Below are 19,366 nucleotides of genomic sequence, written 5' to 3' on the forward strand. Positions count from 1 at the left end.
GTAGCGTCTAGTGAGTTGTTGTTAGTAGAGCTCAAGGAAACAAATTATTTCATTGGTTGAACTATTGAATACAACTCACGATTTGTTTTCTTTTGTGGCCAAAGACTGGCATTTGACGTCATTTTTTGGTCAGTGTCAGGTTATAACTTTACGATGGCTATGGTCAGGGACCCATACAGTTTATTATACATGAATCAGGCCAAAAATCCTCTCTTGCTGTTTTACACTTTGGGCTAATCGGGAGTTCATGGTGGACGTCTTCTTCTCCTTCACCACAATCACACATGCCTGCTTTTATATTAAAGGCTCCATACACGCCCGGTTTTGATCCAGGTTCGTACGCCGATCAGGCAAACCGGGGTGAAAACGCAATGTGTGTGGCCAAATACCTGGCCGACGAGCAGAAGGACGGTCGATCGCTCGCAAAGCCCGCCTTGCTTAATATTTTTCGAGGTGATCGGCGATCGGGGGGCGTGGCAGTATAAAAAATTGGACAATATTTTTCGGATTTTCGCTGTTTGACGTCAGATTCGTGATCAGCGTCGAATTTACAATAGGTTTGATACCAAGAACTATGTTTTACTCCAAAAATTGATGAATTTAAATTTTAATTAATATTGAGGCTATGTGGCCGACAAAACAGTGCCCCTCCGTGTTTTGTGATGGATCAAGTGGTATGACTCTCGCTTTTGGATTGGAAGGTTCAGGTTTCGAGAACCGCTCTGAGTGGCGCAGAGTTGAGTCCTTGGAAAAGGCTCTTTACTCACATTCTCTCACCGTGTAAAATGGGTACATGGCCGTTCGTTGTCTTTGTTGGGAAAAATGTCACATCGCCTGACAGGCGTCATGTCTCGTCTTTCAAGTTTAATATTGCTGTTGCCTTGGGACCCCTTGTAAAGCGCTTTGAGCACGTGGATATTGCGCCAAATAAATGCTGTATTATTATTAATAGGTAGATGGCAAAAGTTTCGTTCTTGATCATCGTAAAATTTATAAAGGATATCATACAAAATAAAAAATTATTTTCATAATTTTCAATGTAATGATATAATAATATGCCAGTTATTTTTTTTTCCTCACCCGTCGACGCGACATGACGGTCGACCTTGACACAGACATTTGAGATTGGTAGATGCCAAAAAGCCTTGACAACGTGATGACAGGGGTGGGCATTGTAACCTTGAATTATAATCTACAAACAACGCCCCCCCCCCCCAAAAAAAAATAAATAAAAAGAGCTGTGTGCGTGTGTGTGTGTGGTGGTGGTGGGGGGGGGGGGTGCGAATGCGAGTAGTCCCGAGGAGTACCCGTTTAACCTGCCACGGGAACACTGTCGATTTGTTTTATAAATAATAATAATAATAATAATAATAATAATAATAATAATAATAATAATAATAATAATAATAATAATAATATAATAATAATAATAATAATGCTGAAAACTTATAAAGCGCTATAACTCCGAGACACCAGACTCTAAGCGCTTAAATTACAAATTACTTTGGCTGACACATACTCATTCACACACACAAGCATACACACACACACACAAACACACACACACAAACACACACACACACACACCCAGACACACAACTCACAATAGAAAAGACAGACCTATCTTGCTTCTCATAACATCTACTAAAAACGAAACAGATATGTTTTAAGCGAACGTTTAAAAATAGACAAAGATTCTTTTTCACGAATGCTCCGTGGTAAGGCGTTCCAAACAGAGGGTCCGAAATGAGAAAATAATAATTAATAATATATAATAATTAATAATAATAATAATAATAATGATAATAATAATAATAATAATAATAATAATAATAATAATAATAATAATAATAATAATATAATAATAATAATAATAATAATAAATAACAAATCTTTATTGTCCACAAAATGGAAACATTTCCGTGGTCTACGTTGTTTTTAAACTTAAATCGGATTGCAAATGTATTGATGTTATGCGTATTGGAAAAATACTCACGAAATCTCCATCGGGGTATAACATATTAACACACAAAACTGTAAACTCGAACGTTGATAGTCTGATTGATATAACTTAGTGATAAGTTAATTATAAAAGATGGCTGTCTAAAAGCAATAACAACGGGTTGACTAACGTCAAATTCATTCCTTCTATTGATGCTCTGTGTTAAATTAAAATACTCACAAAGTCCGCTAGCCAGAAATATCACTCCAGCCCAAAAATCTACATGGAATCTTGAACGTTATAGTCTGATATATTTTAATGAGAACTAATCATAAAAATGGGTGTCTAAAAGCAATAACAATGAGATGAATGACGTCAATTTGGTTCCTTCTATAAATATCCAAGAACTTTACTCACTCCATCCGCTCTCTCCTCCTTCAATACATAATATGTATCTATTCTCTCATCACTTTTTTGTGCGGTTATGCATTTGACACTTATGATATGACACTCGCCTTTGGATCGGACGCATTTACTTGCATTCTCTCACCTTGATCGCGTTTAAAATGACTACCTCGGTGTTTACAGCGTCGTCTCTGTCGGGAGACAATTGTAATATCGCTTCACAGTCATGTCTCGTCTAACATGTTTCTCTGTTGGCCAAGGACCATTATAACGTGATTTGAGCACCTTTATTGAATATAGTGGTATATATAGCGCAAGCAAATTTCTCTCTCTCTCTCTCTTCTCTCTCTCTCTCTCTCTCTCTCTCTCTCAACATGTTAGATTATTATAGCTACTGCTACATATGATGCGAATATCTTGGACGGTTGTTGATGCTATAAGTTTAGGTAAAATGCTCACAACATCCGCCAGTCGGAAATAACGTACCGTCACACAAAACTACGAGTAACCATGAACGTAAAAAGTCTGATTGATATAATTTAGTGAGAACTAATTACCAAAATGGTTGCCTTAATACAATAACAAAGAGTGGAATGGTGTCAATTTCGTTCCTTCAACAGTCTAATTGATATAATTTAGTGAGAAGTAATCACTATTGTGCGCACGACGAAAGATAGAATAAGAGACTGTAAGTGGGATCGGTTCTGTCGGCCACATAGCCTCACTATTAATTAAAATGTATTTCTAATTTCACCAATTGTTGGAGTAAACACACAATTCTTAGTGTCAAACCTATTGAAAATTTGACGCTGATCACGAATCCGACGTGAAAACAGCGAAAATCCGAAAAAATATTGTCCACTTTTTTATAGTGCCACGCCCCCGATTGCCGATCGCCTCAAAAAATATCTCCCCGTGTGTGGGCAAAAATCATCTGCGATAAACGCAGGGATCGGGTCACAGCGACCCAGCAGTGCCTGTACCGCGATGAGATCTGTGCGTCTATGGGGGGGCTTTATGAAAGTCTTGTTCATGTGATGTTTCAAAGGTTGCGTCCTGATCGCAGTCTAAATAAAATGAAATTCCTTTTATTCGTCCCATAGGGGAAATTTGTCTCGAGGGTCTATTCCGGGAGTCCTTCCGAAAGCTCCTACATCTCCAGTATTCTTTTTTAATATAATGTTTTAGTAGGGGGTCTGGGAGGGGGGAGTCTTTTTTTTCTAAAAGTTTTCCCCCTCCCAAACCCGCTACTAGAACATTATTTTAAAAAGAATACTGGGGATGTAGGAGCTTTTGGAAGCCCTCCCTCTATTATAATTTTGTCTATTTTGTACGCAAATGACTGTATATCTATTTATGATGAATGTCTCAATGTGAGATATGCAGACGATACAGCCATTTTAGGCCATTTGAATAGCCAAGAATCAGACAATCATTATATAGGAAACCAAACTGAACATTTTGTGAATTGGTGTCCAAAAAAACTATCTTGAACTCAATGTATCAAAAACAAAAGAACACATTTTTGATTTCAGGAAATGTCAGGTTCCTCCAAATGCAATCGGATAAATAAACAAAAAATTTAACTTGCCAAGCAATTCAAATATTTAGGAATGATCATTGACGAATCACTTAATATCAAATATCATGTAGTCTTGATGGCATCTCTAGGAAACTTTGTCAAAGAATGTATATTCTCAGAAAATGTAGAAATGTTGATGTTTGCAGAAAGACAATGTTACAAATCTATAAGTCCCTTCCACTTAGTGTATTAACTTTCAGTTTAATAATCTAGTGCGGAAGGTGTGGAGTGAAAAAGAAATCCAAGTTAAATAGAATAATTAAAGAATCGGGTAAAATAATGAATTGCAAACTGAAAAGATTTGAACAACAAACACGACATAAGAGCTGTTGAAAAGAAAGCATTTGAAATTCTCAATGACATCCTTTTTAACATGAATTGACTCTCCTACCGTCTGGTGGACAATATTTACACGTCTAGAGACAAAATAGCTATGATCAAAAGATCAGTAGAGAAAGTGTAGTGTAGGCTAGCCCCTGATCACAAGATCAGGTAGGGAAATGCATTAGATCAGTTGTGAACAAGACATTCAGTGACTGGAAAGACTCGGCGACAGGCCAGTGGCCTAATCAAGCGACGTCGATACCTTCTATTCTATTCTATTCTAAAATGTAGAACATATAGACATGAATTTACCTTCATACCCTCTGTGATTAAAGCAGTAAATAAAGCTATGTGAGTACAATTTTTGATCCTTATAAATATACTCACACGCCAAACTGCCTGGAAACAACAGAAACTTCAATCCCAGAATAAATCATAACATTATCGATAGAATGCGCTTGGCCAAGGAGTTCACAACATTGCCATCCGGAAGTATAACGGACCAACACACAAACTCTGTGTAACCATGAACTTTTATAGTCTGGATAATACAGTTTAGTGAGAACAACTTACAAACGCGGATGGCAAAAACAATAACAAAGGTCTGAGTGACGTCATCTGCATACTATCTATAGATTTTATGCGCTTGGCTAAGAAACTCATAACATTGCCATCCGGAAGTATAACGGACCAACACACAAACTATGTGTAACCATGAACGTTTATAGTCAGATTAATACAGTTCAGTGAGCATTACTCATAAACGTGGATGGCCAAAAAAAAAATAACAAAGACCTGAGTGACGTCATCTGCATACTATCTATAGGAAACGTGTAAAAAGCGATAAGTAGTCACAAATTTAAACACATCAATAGTGGATAAAGATCTGAACAAGTGTGTATGAAAGGTACAAGACAAAGCAAGAAAGAAAAATAGAAGGAAAAACAAAAACCTCCCAACACATCAGCAGTCTACCTCGATTACAATAATATTATTGGAAAGAACTTTTAGAACACTTTTATAGATAGTGTGCGCTTGGCTAAGAAACTCATATCATTGCCATCCGGAAGTGTAACAAATCAACACACAAAACTCTATGTAATCTTAAACGTTTATAGTTTGGTTAATACAGTTTAGTGAAAATTACTCACAAACGCGGATGGTAAAATACAATAACAAAGGCTTGAGTGTCACCTTCAATCTATCTATACATTAAGCTTGAGGGGACGTCGCTTGACCATTTATTTATCTTAGAATTAAAATTTTAATTTTAGTGTCTGATGACCTGTTGTTAATCCTAAAGTCTTGAGTCATGCATAGTATTAATTCAGAAAAGTGAGTGGAGCAGGCACAAGACATGAACCGTAGCCATCGTTAACTTATAGATAGAATGCGCTTGGCCAAGGAGTTCACAACATTGCCATCCAGAAGGATAATGGACCAACACACAAACTCTGTGTAACCATGAACTTTTATAGTCTGGTTAGTACAGTTTAGTGAGAACAACTCACAAACGCGGATGGCAAAAACAATAACAAAGGCCTGAGTGACGTCATCTGCATACTATCTATAGCTCGACACTGACCTAAACGTGACGTCAAAACGCCAGTCTTTGGCCACAGAAGAAAACAAATCGTGAGTTGTATTCAATAGTTCAACCAATGGAACCACTTGTTACCATGAGCTCTACTAACGACAACTCACTCGGCGGTGCAAAAACCAAATAATGATGTCAAAATGCCAGTCTTTTTGGGGTTTCAGTGTCAGGCTATAACTTAACGATGGCGACGCATGAAGTGAGTAAGAAAGTGCCAGAAGACAATAGAGAATAAAAATTATTTTTTTTTTCTATTTTATTCTCTATTGTCTTCTGTCACTTTCCTACTCACTTCATTTCGAGTCCTAGTATTATAATGTTGATTCAAAAGTTTCAGACTAACCTCCCTCCCCCCCCCCCCCCCAAAAAAAAAAAAAAAAAAACCAAAAAAACAAAACAACAACAAACAAAAAAAAACAAAAAACAAAAAAAAAACACAAAACACAAATCAAGCACTAACCGTCAAGTGGACACGCCAAGAATCTTTTTGGGAATAACAAGTCTGACTTGAATTCTTTCTCACGACACACCATATATATCAAAGATTACATAAACACACCAGCTGTTACTTTCTCAAAACTGTTTGTTTGTTGTTTGGGTTTACTTTTGCTAGTATTACTGCCTTCCTGTACTCTGGAAAAAATAACCCATATTTTAAAATTTGGCCAGAAAACTCGAACTCAAATATCGCTCGATTTAAATGACATAGTTTTGTGTGTTGGTCCCTTATAGACAGTTCGAGATTGACGTCATTCGGGTCTTTGTTATTGTTTTTTGCCATCCGCGTTTACGAGTAATGCTCACTGAGCTGTATTAACCCGACTATAAACGTTTAAGGATACACACAGTTTTGTGTGTTGGTCCGTTATACTTCCGGATGGCAATGTTGTGAGCTTCTTAGCCGATCGCCTACTACCTATAGTTAACGGTGGTTACGGACCGAGCCGCCCCTTCTTTATAGACAGTTCGAAGATGACGTCACTCAGGTCTTTGTTATTGTTTTTTGCCATCCGCGTTAATGAGTAGTTCTCACTAAACTGTATTAACCAGACTATAAACATTTAAAGTTACACATATTTTGTGTGTTGATCCGTCATACTTTCGGATGGCAATGTTGTGAGCTGCTTAGCCAAGCGCATACTATCTATCGTTAACGGTAGTTACGGACCGAGCCGCCCCTTCTTTTAAGATAGTATGCGCCTGGCTAAGAAGCTCACAACATTGACATCCGGAAGTATGACGGATCAACACACTAAACTATGTGTAACTTTAAACGGTTTTGTCTGGTTAATACAGTTTAGTGAGAATTACTCATAAACGCGGATGGCAAAAAACAATAACAAAGACCTGAGTGACGTCAACTTCGAACTATCTATAAAACAAAATAATGGCACAAGTTGACTAAAGATTTCTGATCATCAGCTTTGTGGTCTAGTGGTATGACACTCACTTTCGGATCGGAAGATCCTAGGTTTCGGCCTCGCTCAGCGCATAATTGAGTCATTGGAAAAGGCTCTTTGCTCATAGTAGCTGACAGTATTCAGATGTAAATTGAGTAGAGATAAAGACAAAGGGAGTAAATAAGACTCATGAATGAGCAACACAAAACAACCGTAGTATTCTGTGTTTACTTGAAAAAGGCCAAGGACCGAAACGTCGTCTGTATTGTGTTGTTCATTCATGAGTCAGATTTACTCCCTTTATCTTTATCTCCATTTTATTGACTCATTTAGGCCCCTCTATTTATTTGTAAATTAAGTACCTGGCCGTTAACAGCGTTGTCTCTGTCGGAAAAAAATTATAATATCTCCAAACAGGCGTCATGTTTCGTTCTACGTGTTACGTGTTGCTGTTGGTCAGGGACCTTTTGTAAAGCTCTTTGAGCACGTTTAGTGGATATTGCACTTCACAAAAGCGCGATAATTATGTCTAAAAGCATGAACACATTTAAACACTCCCTCCTATTATTACCGTTATGAATCGATGAGTTACAGATATATCATTGAGCAGCGCATTGAGCATGGTGAATGAAGATTTGTGACCCTTCACCTCAAACGGTATTAAGTCGGGTTGGTAAGATGTTGAAAATTGAATTTATAGCCAGAAATATCAGACTTGTGTTGAGTTTGTATGTTTTATTGAGGAGAATGGATACCATACTTTACGGTGCTAATGCCAACAATTTATATTTTTGACCAGTTTAACATTTAATTCGGCTTTTAAGCATCTGGTTCGTTCCGACATAATACCATTTTGAGACGATGGGTCACATTTTTGCACTTTAAAACAGTCCATGCTTATCTTTGAGATTGTATCGACGTGCACTTATTTGCAGGTCTGATAACCCAATTTATTATGGGGTCATTGTTGTAATAAATTTTTTAAAAATATAATAATGTCCATTACAAGTGGTACGGCCTTTGCTTCTTACCCGAAAGGTACCGAGTTCAATCACCTGCCGCTGCGTCGTGTGGCCTTGAGCAAGTCACCTCGCCCTAGCTCACTTTGCGGCGCTGCTCTGCGGCTGACGCCTGGGTTATTTCAGTCTTCCCTTGGAATAGACCCTAAAGACAAATTTCCCCTTGGGGACGAATAAAGGGAATTTTATTTTTTATTTTATTATTATTTATATTAAAGTAGGCCCAGCAATATTGTGTTCGAATGTCAGACCTGTATATATATATATACGTCGTTTTGTATCGATTAATGCAACTCATGAACACAATGTCACAGTGATAACAGGACATGTTATTTATCATAGATTTCACATACAACTAATCTGTAAGTAGCTTTGATTCACCGCTCAACATATTCAGACATTATATCTATCATCCATTCCAATCAATTTCACTTTAGTCTCATGAAGCAACACACGGATCGTCTCTGGAATTGGTAATTATATTATATGTATTATTTATTCAATGATTTAAGGAAAGCTAATGTTTATTGTTTTTTTAATTATTATTATTATTATTATTATTATTATTATTATTATTATTATTATTATTATTATTATTATTATTATTATTATTATTATTATTATTATTATTATTATTATTATTATCATTGTTATTATTATTGTTATTATTATTATTATTATTATTATCATCATCATTATTATTATTATTATTATTATTATTATTATTATTATTATTATTATTATTATTATTATTATTATCATTATTATTATTGTTATTATTATTATTTATTATTATTATTATTATTATTATTATTATTATTATCATATCATTATTATTATTATTATTGTTATTATTATTATTATTATTATTATTATTATTATTATTATTATATTATTATTATTATTATTATTATATAGGTGATATATGATGATGATGATGATGATGATGATGATGATGATGATGATGATGATGATGATGATGATGATGATGATGGTTATATTATTGTTATTTTTTTTCTTCTTCTCCACCTCAGCATTGTTTGTTTCATTACTGTTTTTAAAAATTATTCTTTTCAGATTCAAGATGGCGGCTCACATGTGTGGCACGTGTGTCCTAGTGTTTGTATTTCTGATTGGAGTCAGTGACGCCAGATGTATCATTCGTCCAGACGTCACGGGTAAGAGGCTGGTAATGCGGCTATATGTGACCCTACGCCTCGAAGAGGTATTAAGTCGAGTTTGGAAAAACGAAGAAAACCGGTTTTAAAGTGGGAATGGTCAAAATTATCAAATTTAAGTTTTTGGTTGTTTCAGAAACTACAATCATTTTTCTACATAGAGACGTAATAATTCAACATAGATATTGAGGATAAGTTATATAAATTTAAAGTTTAAAAAAGTAACTATCAATAACACATTCAAAACGAGAGTTGACTTTCTCTCAGAGAGCAACCATTTCCAAGACAGTAATATTCCTCCACCAATACGTGTCTTTATCTATCTCAGGAAAAGCATGACTGTTTTCACAATTTCATGGTTCAACCAATAATGAACTTTAAAAACTGTAAACAAGTCTAGGTTTTTCTCTGATAACCTTACACATGAATGATTCTGATTTGTCAACGTTCATCACATGCGCCTGTTGGCCAATAAAATGCCTGGGCAATGTGTCATGACGTCAGCATGCGTGTGTTGCATATGTGTGTGTTTGTGCATTTTGATACCCACCACGTGCTATTATTTATTTGTCTAGCTGCATTGGTTAATGATCGAGGTGAGGGTCCTTTGTCCCTCTTTCTTTATTCATGAAATTATAGGACATGCTAAGACTTAAATTAGATTGGGTTCCCGACCTCCCATTGCGGGCAGGGAGGTACTTACTGTCTTTTATCCCCCTATATCCTTTTCCAACTGACTTTCTGTCTTTGTCTTGGAATGAGGTTACTTGGTTTTGTCCTGGCCCTGACCGGATACCCTTGGTGCGAGGGGAAACAGATGTATAGTTTGTTTTGGGAGATGATATTTTTTTACTTGTAAATCATCTCTCTGTTATGTAATGTATTCTGTTTTGTTTACATTATCATAATATGATTTGTAAACATTTGAGTTTATTCCTCTTAGTGGGGACCGGTGCTTGTGACTGGATAAGACTTTTAGGTGATCTCAAACTAAGTCCAATTCTCCTTTGTCTTACTTTTTCTTGGGTGCTTTAATTGTAATTCTAGAACTTATTACTATCCCATTTTCTTCCTTTTTACTGTAGTAGTAGTAGTAGTAGTAGTAGTAGTAGTAGTAGTAGTAGTAGTAGTAGTAGTAGTAGTAGTAGCAGTAGTAGTGATGATGACGATGTGATAATGGCTGTAGTAGTAGTAGTAGTAGTAGTAGTAGTAGTAGTAGTAGTAGTAATAGTAGTGGTAGTAGTAGTAGTAGTAGTAGTAGTAGTAGTAGTAGTAGTAGTAGTAGTAGTAGTAGTAGTAGTGGTAGTGATGATGATGTTGTGGTTGTAGTTGTAGTAGTGGCCGTGATAGTATTACTAGTAGTGATGATGTAGTGGTGGTGGTTGTCGTAGTAATGATGATGTGGTGGTGGCGGTTGTAGTAGTAGTGGTAGTGATGATGATGTGGTGGTGGTGGTGGTGGTTGAAGTAGTAGTGGTAGTGATGATGTGGTGGTGGTGGTGGCGGTTGTAGTAGTAGTGGTCGTGATGAAAATGTGGTGGTGGTGGCTGTAGTGTGTGTGTGTGTGTGTGTGTGTGTGTGTGTGTGTGTTTGAGAGAGAGGAGAGAGTGAGAATGCTAAAAGTGCATCTAGTAATGAGTAGAGCAACATGACATTGCTCAATTTTTGAAGAATTTTTGATAATTAAATAAAGAATCAAGGAAATAAGAATGATTAATGTGACATTTTTGTCTTATTTATTACAGGAATTACGATTTCAAAATGTCATAAGATAGAGAAGAGTTTATACGTTCAAAGTACAGTTTTGAAACTATGAACTATGTGAAGCCGGATGGGCAGGGAAAGAAATATCAAGAAACAGGATGAGAGAGGAAGAGAAAGAATGAGAGAGTAAAATACACACACACTCACACACACACGAACACACACGTGAGAGAGTGAGAAAGAGAGAGAGAGAGGGAGAGAGAGAGAGAGAGAGATAAAGAAAAAGAGGAGCGAGAGGGGGAGGAGAGAGAGAGAGAGAGAGAGAGAGAGAGAGAGATAAAGAAAAAGAGGAGCGAGAGGGGGAGGAGAGAGAGAGAGAGAGAGAGAGAGAGAGAGAGAGAGAGAGAGAGAGAGAGAGAGTGCTTGTGCCTTAAGAGGGCGTAAAGTTGAAGCCTGACTGTATAATTGTGTGTGTGTGTGTGTGTTGTTTTTTTTTGTATGTGTGAAAGAAACAAAAGGGAGACGGATAGAGTGAGGTAGACATGAAGAAAGGGATGGAGGCGGAGCAAGGAATTGTAGGGATAGTTTAAGAAAGCATTTCTTTGTTTTAAAGTAAGTCATAGTCAATCAACTGGAAACATATTGGCCAATGAGATTGCAATTAAAGAAATGGGCTGGTCAAATTATTCATTGCATCGTTTCCATTTTGAGTCAGATGACAGCTTGAGGAGGACGGGTTGGGGCTCATTGTGCAATGACTTACATGAAAACATGTTATTGAATCTCTCAAGTTTTTCTTACCGTACACCACATTGTTGATTTTCTAAAAAATACCCCCCCCCCCCCCCTTCTTTCAGTATACAAAGAAAGCACGACAAAACGAATCTCTCTCTCTCTCTCTCTCTCTCTCTCTCTCTCTCTCTCTCTCTCTCTCTCTCTGTGTGTGTGTGTGTGTCCCTCTCTCCTTTTCATCTATCTATCTATCTATCTATCTATCTATCTACCTATCTATTTATCCATTAATAGGCCTGTCTCTTTTTCTGTTTGTCTATCCATACATTTAACCTTTTTCATTTTTTAGTTACACGTATTTCCATCGGTAATTTATTGATTGTTGAAGGCTCTATTTACTATTCTGCTTTTGTACTTAAAATTAAATGTTTATCCTACAACAATCTATTTAAGTATTAGATTCGGCCACTGTTGTCCTATTAAAGTCTTATGTTTTTATTTTTTTTAAGGGTTAGGACAGCGTGGTTGAGCGGTATGGTTTTTGCTTCGTCCCCGAACGGTACCGAGTTCAACTGCCAGTCACGCTGTGCGGCCTTGAGCAAGTGACCTTAGCCGTAGCTCACTTTGCGGCGCTGAACTGTGGCTGACGCCTGGGTTATTCCAGTGATCCATTGGAATATTTCCTAAAGAAAATTTTTCCTTTAGGAATGAATGAAGAGAATGCATTTATTTATTTATCTGTTTATTTATTATTTATTATTTGTGAAAGTGCATCACGTAATCAGTCGGAAGGTGAAAAATTTTGATTTACAAGTTTTTGCATTTTCAGAAAGAATATGATCCCCAGAGCATTTTAATCATTATTTGAAGTAAATCGGGTGATTTTTCATGAAGTTATGGTCAGATCTATGGGATATGTATCCAGCAACTTTTCTCAAATTTCATACTTTTTCAACTTGACTAGCTGTAAACAAATATTTAGAAGTGAAATTCAGCTTTGATATTTCCCGAAGATGTAAAAAAAGGGTTGATTTAATCATTTATGACAAGAACTCATTTCTGATAAAATTTGACCTTCTAACTAGACTTGGCAATATCTCAGTTCAAACCTTTTCACCATCCGACTGATTACGTCATTCACTGTAACAGTTTTCTCTCTTGCTTTGTCTGGCACTGTTTTATACACAATGTTTCAGACGGATATTTTAAGAATTGACCAAGAAGACGACTAACTAGCGACTTGTACTGTTTTGAGACATTTTCTTTTGTGCGGCTATGTAGTCTTGTGGTATGACACTCTCCTTCGGATCGGAAGGTTCTGGGTTCGAACACCGCTCTGAGCGGTGCATAGTTGTTGAGTCCTTGGAAAAGACTAACACTTTCTCACCATTTCTCAGATATATGTAAAACGAGTAACTGATTGTAAACAACGTTGTCTCTTTCGGGAAAAAAATGTAGTTATCCAGTAGATATTGGACCAATCAAAACATGGAATTTGTGACACACCTTCACGCGTGCTCGGACAAACATAGTTCGTTGTTTATAAACAATAACGTGAATGAAATCGACCTTTCTCTGAACGTTGTTATTGTTTTTATACCGCCAAATTGGTGACTAGTTGTCACACGATTTTCTCGATCATATTAGAAACGTTTTAAAGTTACACGTAGTTTTCCGTGTTGGTTCTTTTGATCAAGATGTAGAACAGTGGGTATTTTACTTAGACATATCATACAATCCTTTCTTTAAAAAATATAGCATTGTAGAGAACATTGTGCTTATTTGAGTCAATAAAAAAATTGATACGGCGCACAACTCTACTGAAAGATTTGAAAATTAGGAATGTATTTTTTACAGATATATAAACAGATAACTTGATTTCCTTTTATAATTTAAAGTCAGTTTGAAAGTTCGTTGAGTCAAACAGATAATATCATAAAATATGTACCGACGACACTTGGCTCCCAAAATCAACTAAGTTTGACACTGTAAAAAGTTGTCAATTTGCGTCATCTATTTATGACATCAAGTATTATTATTACTTCCGTTGTGTTCTTGATTTAGCGGTGATCAGTTTTGTTATGATATGTTATTGTGTGTGTGTGTGTGTATGTTTGTGTGTGTGTTGTGTGTTGTGTATACATGTGTGTGTGTGTGTTGGCATTTTTCAGCAAATCGTGGCATTCATAGTGATATTATTCACTTGATCACATGAAGGTATTTCAGTCGCCATTTTGATTCTTTTTTTACTATTAGGGTTAGCTCGAGAGGTTAGTCATAAGTGTTATTAAAGGTGCTAGGGTGTTTGTTTTTCCATAAGTTAAGTAAAGGGGAGACATTCCGAAAGCTCCTACATCCCCAGTATTCTTTAAATTTGTATTTTCACCTTTGATCTTTTGTCAGCACGGTGGTAGAACAGCACATTCAACGTTCAAAATTCCAATTCCAATAACGGATAACAGCACCTGTAGCATCAGTCGCCAATCAGACACAGCTAAGTTACTGAAGAGTAGTTCTCTCATAATTTGGGATGAAGCACCTATGATGGACAGGCGTGTGTTTGAATGTGTGAACAGGATATTTTGTGACATAACAGGCAGTTCAAAACCTTTTGGGGGCAAAGTGGTTGTACTTGGATGGGATTTTCGGCAAATTCTACCTGTTGTTAACAAAGGAAGTGAAGCCGATATATTAAGTGTCACACTTAACAAGTCAATTATTTGGAATTTTGTCACCATTTTTCACATGAACAAGAACATGAGGGTTACTGATGACAATAACTGTTTTGCAAATTGGCTTCTCCGCATCGGAAATGGTACAGAGCTGGTTTTCAGCGAAATAGGAAAGTATTCTGTTAAATTACCTACAGCGCTATGCCTTCCTGAAAATGACCCAGAATGCTTGATAAATGCTGTATACAATGATTTGAATCTAAACTTTGCGGATGAACGTTATCTATCAGAGAGAGCAATTTTGACTACAACCCATGAAAATGTTGACAAAATAAATGCTGTTCAGGTTGACCTCATCAACTGAACAAATTTACCGCAGTGCTGATTCCATTCAAAGTGACTCTGACATCAACTTATACCGATTGAATTCTTGAACGAACTTACACCTCCCGGACTTCCTCCACATGCATTACATTTGAAAGCCAACACGTCAGTCATACTGCTTAGAAATATAAATCCTAAATCAGGCCTCCTTAATGGCACCCGTTTGTTAATAATTAAATTAGTTCAAAAGTATTAGAAGCCAAGATAATTACCGGTAGTAGAGCTGGCGACATAGTGTTTATCCCTAGAATTAATCTGACGACAACAACTGATTCAGGCTTACCATTTATTATAAATAGAAGATAGTTTCTGGTAAAATTGTCATATGCAATGACAATTAACAAGTCTCAGGGGCAGACATTAAGCAAGGTGGGGATTTTCTTTACCACAACCGGTATTCACACACGGATAACTGTATGTTGCTGTGTCACGGGTCAGAGGCTATAGTGGCTTACACTTCATGTTGGGCCACACAGAAAAATCAACCGAAGATATAATACCAAATTACACAGACAACGTTGTTTACCAATCTGCCCTCATTAAATGATGGTGAGTACAGTATCGAATGAAAATAGTTCTTTCCCCGCGAAATTGCGGGCTTTTTACTAGTTGATAGTAAAACATGTCTAGTTTGTTACATTTACCAATCACTGCCATTGTTTACATTATGACGATTGTCCGAGAGGCGTGGTTATCTAAGTGTCTATAGATAGAACGAAGATAACGTCACTCAGGTGTTTGTTCTTGCTTTTTTCCCTCCACGTTTAGGAGTAATTCTCACTAAACTGTACTATCCAGACTATAAAAGTTCATGGTTACACATATTTTTGTGTGTTGGTCCGTTATACTTCCGGATGGCAATGTTATGAGCTTCTAAGTCAAGCGCATACTATCTATACCGCCTAACAGGCGTTCTGCCTCCTCCCACATGTTACATGCTGCTGTTGGCCAGGGACCCTTTGTAAAGTGCTTTGATCACGTTTAGTGGATATTGCGCTATATAAAAGCTCATTTTTTCTCTCTTTTGTTTATTTTTGTTGTGTTTTTTTCTCTAATCAAGTTGTATTTTTTATCTTCTTTTTTTTTCTCTCTTAGATGATACCACGAGATATGGTGAACCAATAGAATATGACGACATGTGTTACGAGGGGCCTGTGTATAGGTCATTTGCCACGAAGCAACAGGCTATCTGTGCTGTGTCGTGTGTCACACACATTCCCTGCATCGCCTACGGTATCAAATACAACAGCGAGCTCGACGAAGTCCAGTGCGATTTGGTGACTAAGACTCACGATTGTCGTTTTATGCTGAGAGAAAAAGGCTTGGATTTTTTGAATTCCTCGTTGAGCCGGGAGTTGAAGACTGGCGGCGACTGTAATGAATTCGTTGATGGTGGTGAATTTGGGGGTCGTTATGTTGGAAAAATGGAGGACGTCGTGGTGGATGGTGGTGGTATTCTGGATGACGATGATGCTGTTGCTGCAGGTGATGGTCGAGGAGGTGATCGTGGTGGCCGACTTGGTCAAGATAGTCGGGGTGGTCAATTTGGCCGAGATGGTCAGGGTGGTCAAATTAGACGGCGGCGTCAAGTCGACCAGGGTGGTCAAGATGATCTAGGTGGAGGAGGAGGTCAAGGTGGTCAAGGAGGTCAAGGTGGATCAGGAGGCGAAGGTGGAGCCGGAGGTGAAGGTGGAGCAGGAGGTCAGGGTGGAGCAGGAGGTCAGGGTGGAGCAGGAGGTCAAGGTGGAGCAGGAGGTCAGGGTGGAGCAGGAGGTCAGGGTGGAGCAGGAGGTCAAGGTGGAGCAGGAGGTCAAGGTGGAGCAGGAGGTCAGGGTGGAGCAGGAGGTCAAGGTGGACAGGGGGGTCAAGGAGGCCAAGGAGGAGAAGGAGGCCAAGGAGGTCAAGGCGGTCAAGGGGGTCAAGGAGGTCAAGGTGGACAGTGTAATTCAAGTAATGAAGCAGACAAAGGCAGTGAAGGTGGTCAAGGAAAAGAAGGCGGCGAAGGAGGTCAAGATGGCAAAGGTGGCCAAGGAGGTCAAGGCGGTGAAGGTGGTGAAGGCGCCAATAAGTGTGGTGGAAATGATAAAGGTGATCAAAGCGGTCAAGATGGCGCAATCGATCAAGCTGGTCAAGGCGGTCAAATTGGTAAAAGTGATCAAGGTGCTCCTATTGGTCAAGGTGCTGAAGGGGGTCAAAGTGGTCAAGACCCTCCTATTGGTCAAGGTGCTGGAGGGGGTCAAAGTGGTCAAGACCCTCCTATTGGTCAAGGTGCTGGAGGGGGTCAAAGTGATCAAGGTCCTCCCATTGGTCAAGTTGCTGGAGGGGGTCGAAGTGGTCAAGGCCCTCCTATTGGTCAAGGTGCTGGAGGGGGTCGAATTGATCAAGGTCCTCCTATTGGTCAAGCTGCTGCTGGAGGAGGTCAAAGTGGTCAAGGCGGTAGAGGGAATTCTGTTGAGACTTGCAAATATTACAGATTTCAATTCAACCCGGATCGTGATTCGTCGAGCCGTAAAGGGCTGAAAGGGGCTTAAGGTTATTTTAAAAAACATTGCTTAAACCCTCTCCTTACCACCTACAGCAAAATCGTCACATTTGTTACGACACAATATACATTATGTAATATACAGTTGTTCTAATTTATATTTATTTGTACCTCAATATGATAGTAATCTTTGTTTAATTAATAAGAGCATAAAAATGTTTCGTAACGAGATTGCTTGAGTTTTTTAAAATCAATTTTTCTGTTGGGAAAGAGTGTTTCTTGGGAAAATACTTAAAATGATTGGTAAGGAGACGGTTAATTTAGCTGGCGGTATTATCATTACACTCTTCGCTTCCGTAACATTCACTGGGAAAAAAAGAAAGAGAAACAAAAGAAAAATAAAGAAAAAAAGAAAGAAGATCAAACGAGGATTAAGGTATGTGTGAACAGACAGATTTTTGTCCTTATCTTTGCAATAGCATATTATTATTTGAGTTGACCTATGAACTGTGTATCCGGCAGTATCTAATTGGAATAGACACTTAGATAACCACGCCTCTCGGACAGTCGTTATAATGTAAACAATGACAGTGATTGGTGAACATAGTAAACGACACAGGATTTATTATCGATGGTATGTGCCCAAATAAAATACCCACTGTTCTACCGCTTGATGAATAGAACCAACAAAGAAATTAATGTGTAAACTTAAACCTTTATAACAGGATCGAGAATGAAAACAATAACGATGACCAGAGAGAGAGAGAGAGAGAGAGAGAGAGAGAGAGAGAGAGAGAGAGAGAGAGAGAGAGGTCGATATAATCCACGTTATTGTTTATAAACAACCAACTATGTTTGTCCGATCGCGCACGTGTGAAGGGGTGTCATAAATTCCATGTTTTGATTGGTCAAAAAATTTACTTGTAATAATTGTATTTGGGTCAAAGTTTACTCAGCAGTACCGCTGAAAAAAATACATTAAAAAATAAATTTGACCAGATATCTCGTCCTTCATAAATATATTGATTAAAATGGTCGTCGTCTTGTCAACAAAATTCAAACCTGGGACTTCCATAAAGAGCTTCCATTAAGTGACATGTGTGAGAGTTTTTTGACAAGTTTTTAAGGGTTTTACGGCGCTTGCAACACATTTAGGTCATATCAGCGTCAGTAAAAGGGGAGAAAATGGATAGTAAAAAGTTCTAAAATTACAATTAGAGCACCCAAGAAAAGGAACCGAAAACCATTCGAGAACCAAAAACTACAGGATAAATTTGGCAAACAGACAACAAATCCCAACGATATCCTGGACATTGTAACTGACCACTTCCAGCAGAAATTTCACAAACAAGTCTCACAAATATCGCCCTTCTCAGGAAACCCTAGAGACCTAAACAACCGCATCACAACAACTGAAGTTAGAAATAGCATAAAGTGCCTAAACAATAACAGATCCCCAGGCGAAGATGAAATTCCCGCTGAATTGCTGAAATGCGGTACCCTCTCCCTGGATCTGAGCATTGCAAACATAATGAACAAAACATTCTCAACACACAAAGACTGGGACATAAACAGCGGTGTCCTAATTACAATACAAAAACCAGGAAAAACGAAAGGACCCGTAAACAACCTGCGCCCAATAACATTACTGAATACCATAAGAAAAACACTGTCAACTATTGTCCTCAACAGAATTAGACCGAAAATAGAAAAATATCTATCACATAGCCAAAGCGGGTTTCGCCAAGACCGAAGCACATCGGACGTTGTATGGACACATAAATGGTTGGCAGCAAAGGCACTCAAAGAAAACATATCCATAACAATAACCGGAATCGATATGTCCGCAGCCTTTGATACGATCGACAGAGGAAAACTTTTGGAGATATTAACAGACATAGTAGACGAAGACGAGCTCCGAATAATCCGATTTCTCCTCAGCAACA

At 37.8% G+C, this 19,366-nt stretch overlaps 2 protein-coding genes across 2 annotated transcripts in view; one reads left to right on the plus strand and one right to left on the minus strand.

Moving 5' to 3' along the window:
• LOC144959492 (uncharacterized) overlaps positions 1-6,405 on the minus strand; it is a 58,950-nt gene extending 52,545 nt beyond the window's left edge. The window contains exon 1 of the mRNA XM_078892106.1: positions 6,311-6,405. Within this exon, the coding sequence (XP_078748232.1) occupies positions 6,311-6,383 (73 nt within the window). The 5' untranslated portion in view covers positions 6,384-6,405. The remainder of the gene's footprint in view (positions 1-6,310) is intronic.
• A 2,231-nt stretch (positions 6,406-8,636) lies between these two features.
• Positions 8,637-17,651, plus strand: LOC144959709 (uncharacterized). Its single transcript, XM_078892390.1, has 3 exons — positions 8,637-8,742; positions 9,347-9,447; positions 16,034-17,651. The coding sequence occupies exons 2-3, from the start codon at positions 9,354-9,356 to the stop codon at positions 17,467-17,469; spliced, it is 1,530 nt and encodes a 509-aa protein (XP_078748516.1). The 5' UTR covers positions 8,637-8,742; positions 9,347-9,353; the 3' UTR covers positions 17,470-17,651.
• The last annotated feature ends 1,715 nt before the right edge of the window (positions 17,652-19,366 follow it).

Source organism: Berghia stephanieae, chromosome 14, assembly GCF_034508935.2.
Source record: "Berghia stephanieae isolate SIO BIC M18660-M18661 chromosome 14, UCSD_Bste_1.3, whole genome shotgun sequence".
In the NCBI taxonomy this organism is placed as follows: domain Eukaryota; kingdom Metazoa; phylum Mollusca; class Gastropoda; order Nudibranchia; family Aeolidiidae; genus Berghia; species Berghia stephanieae.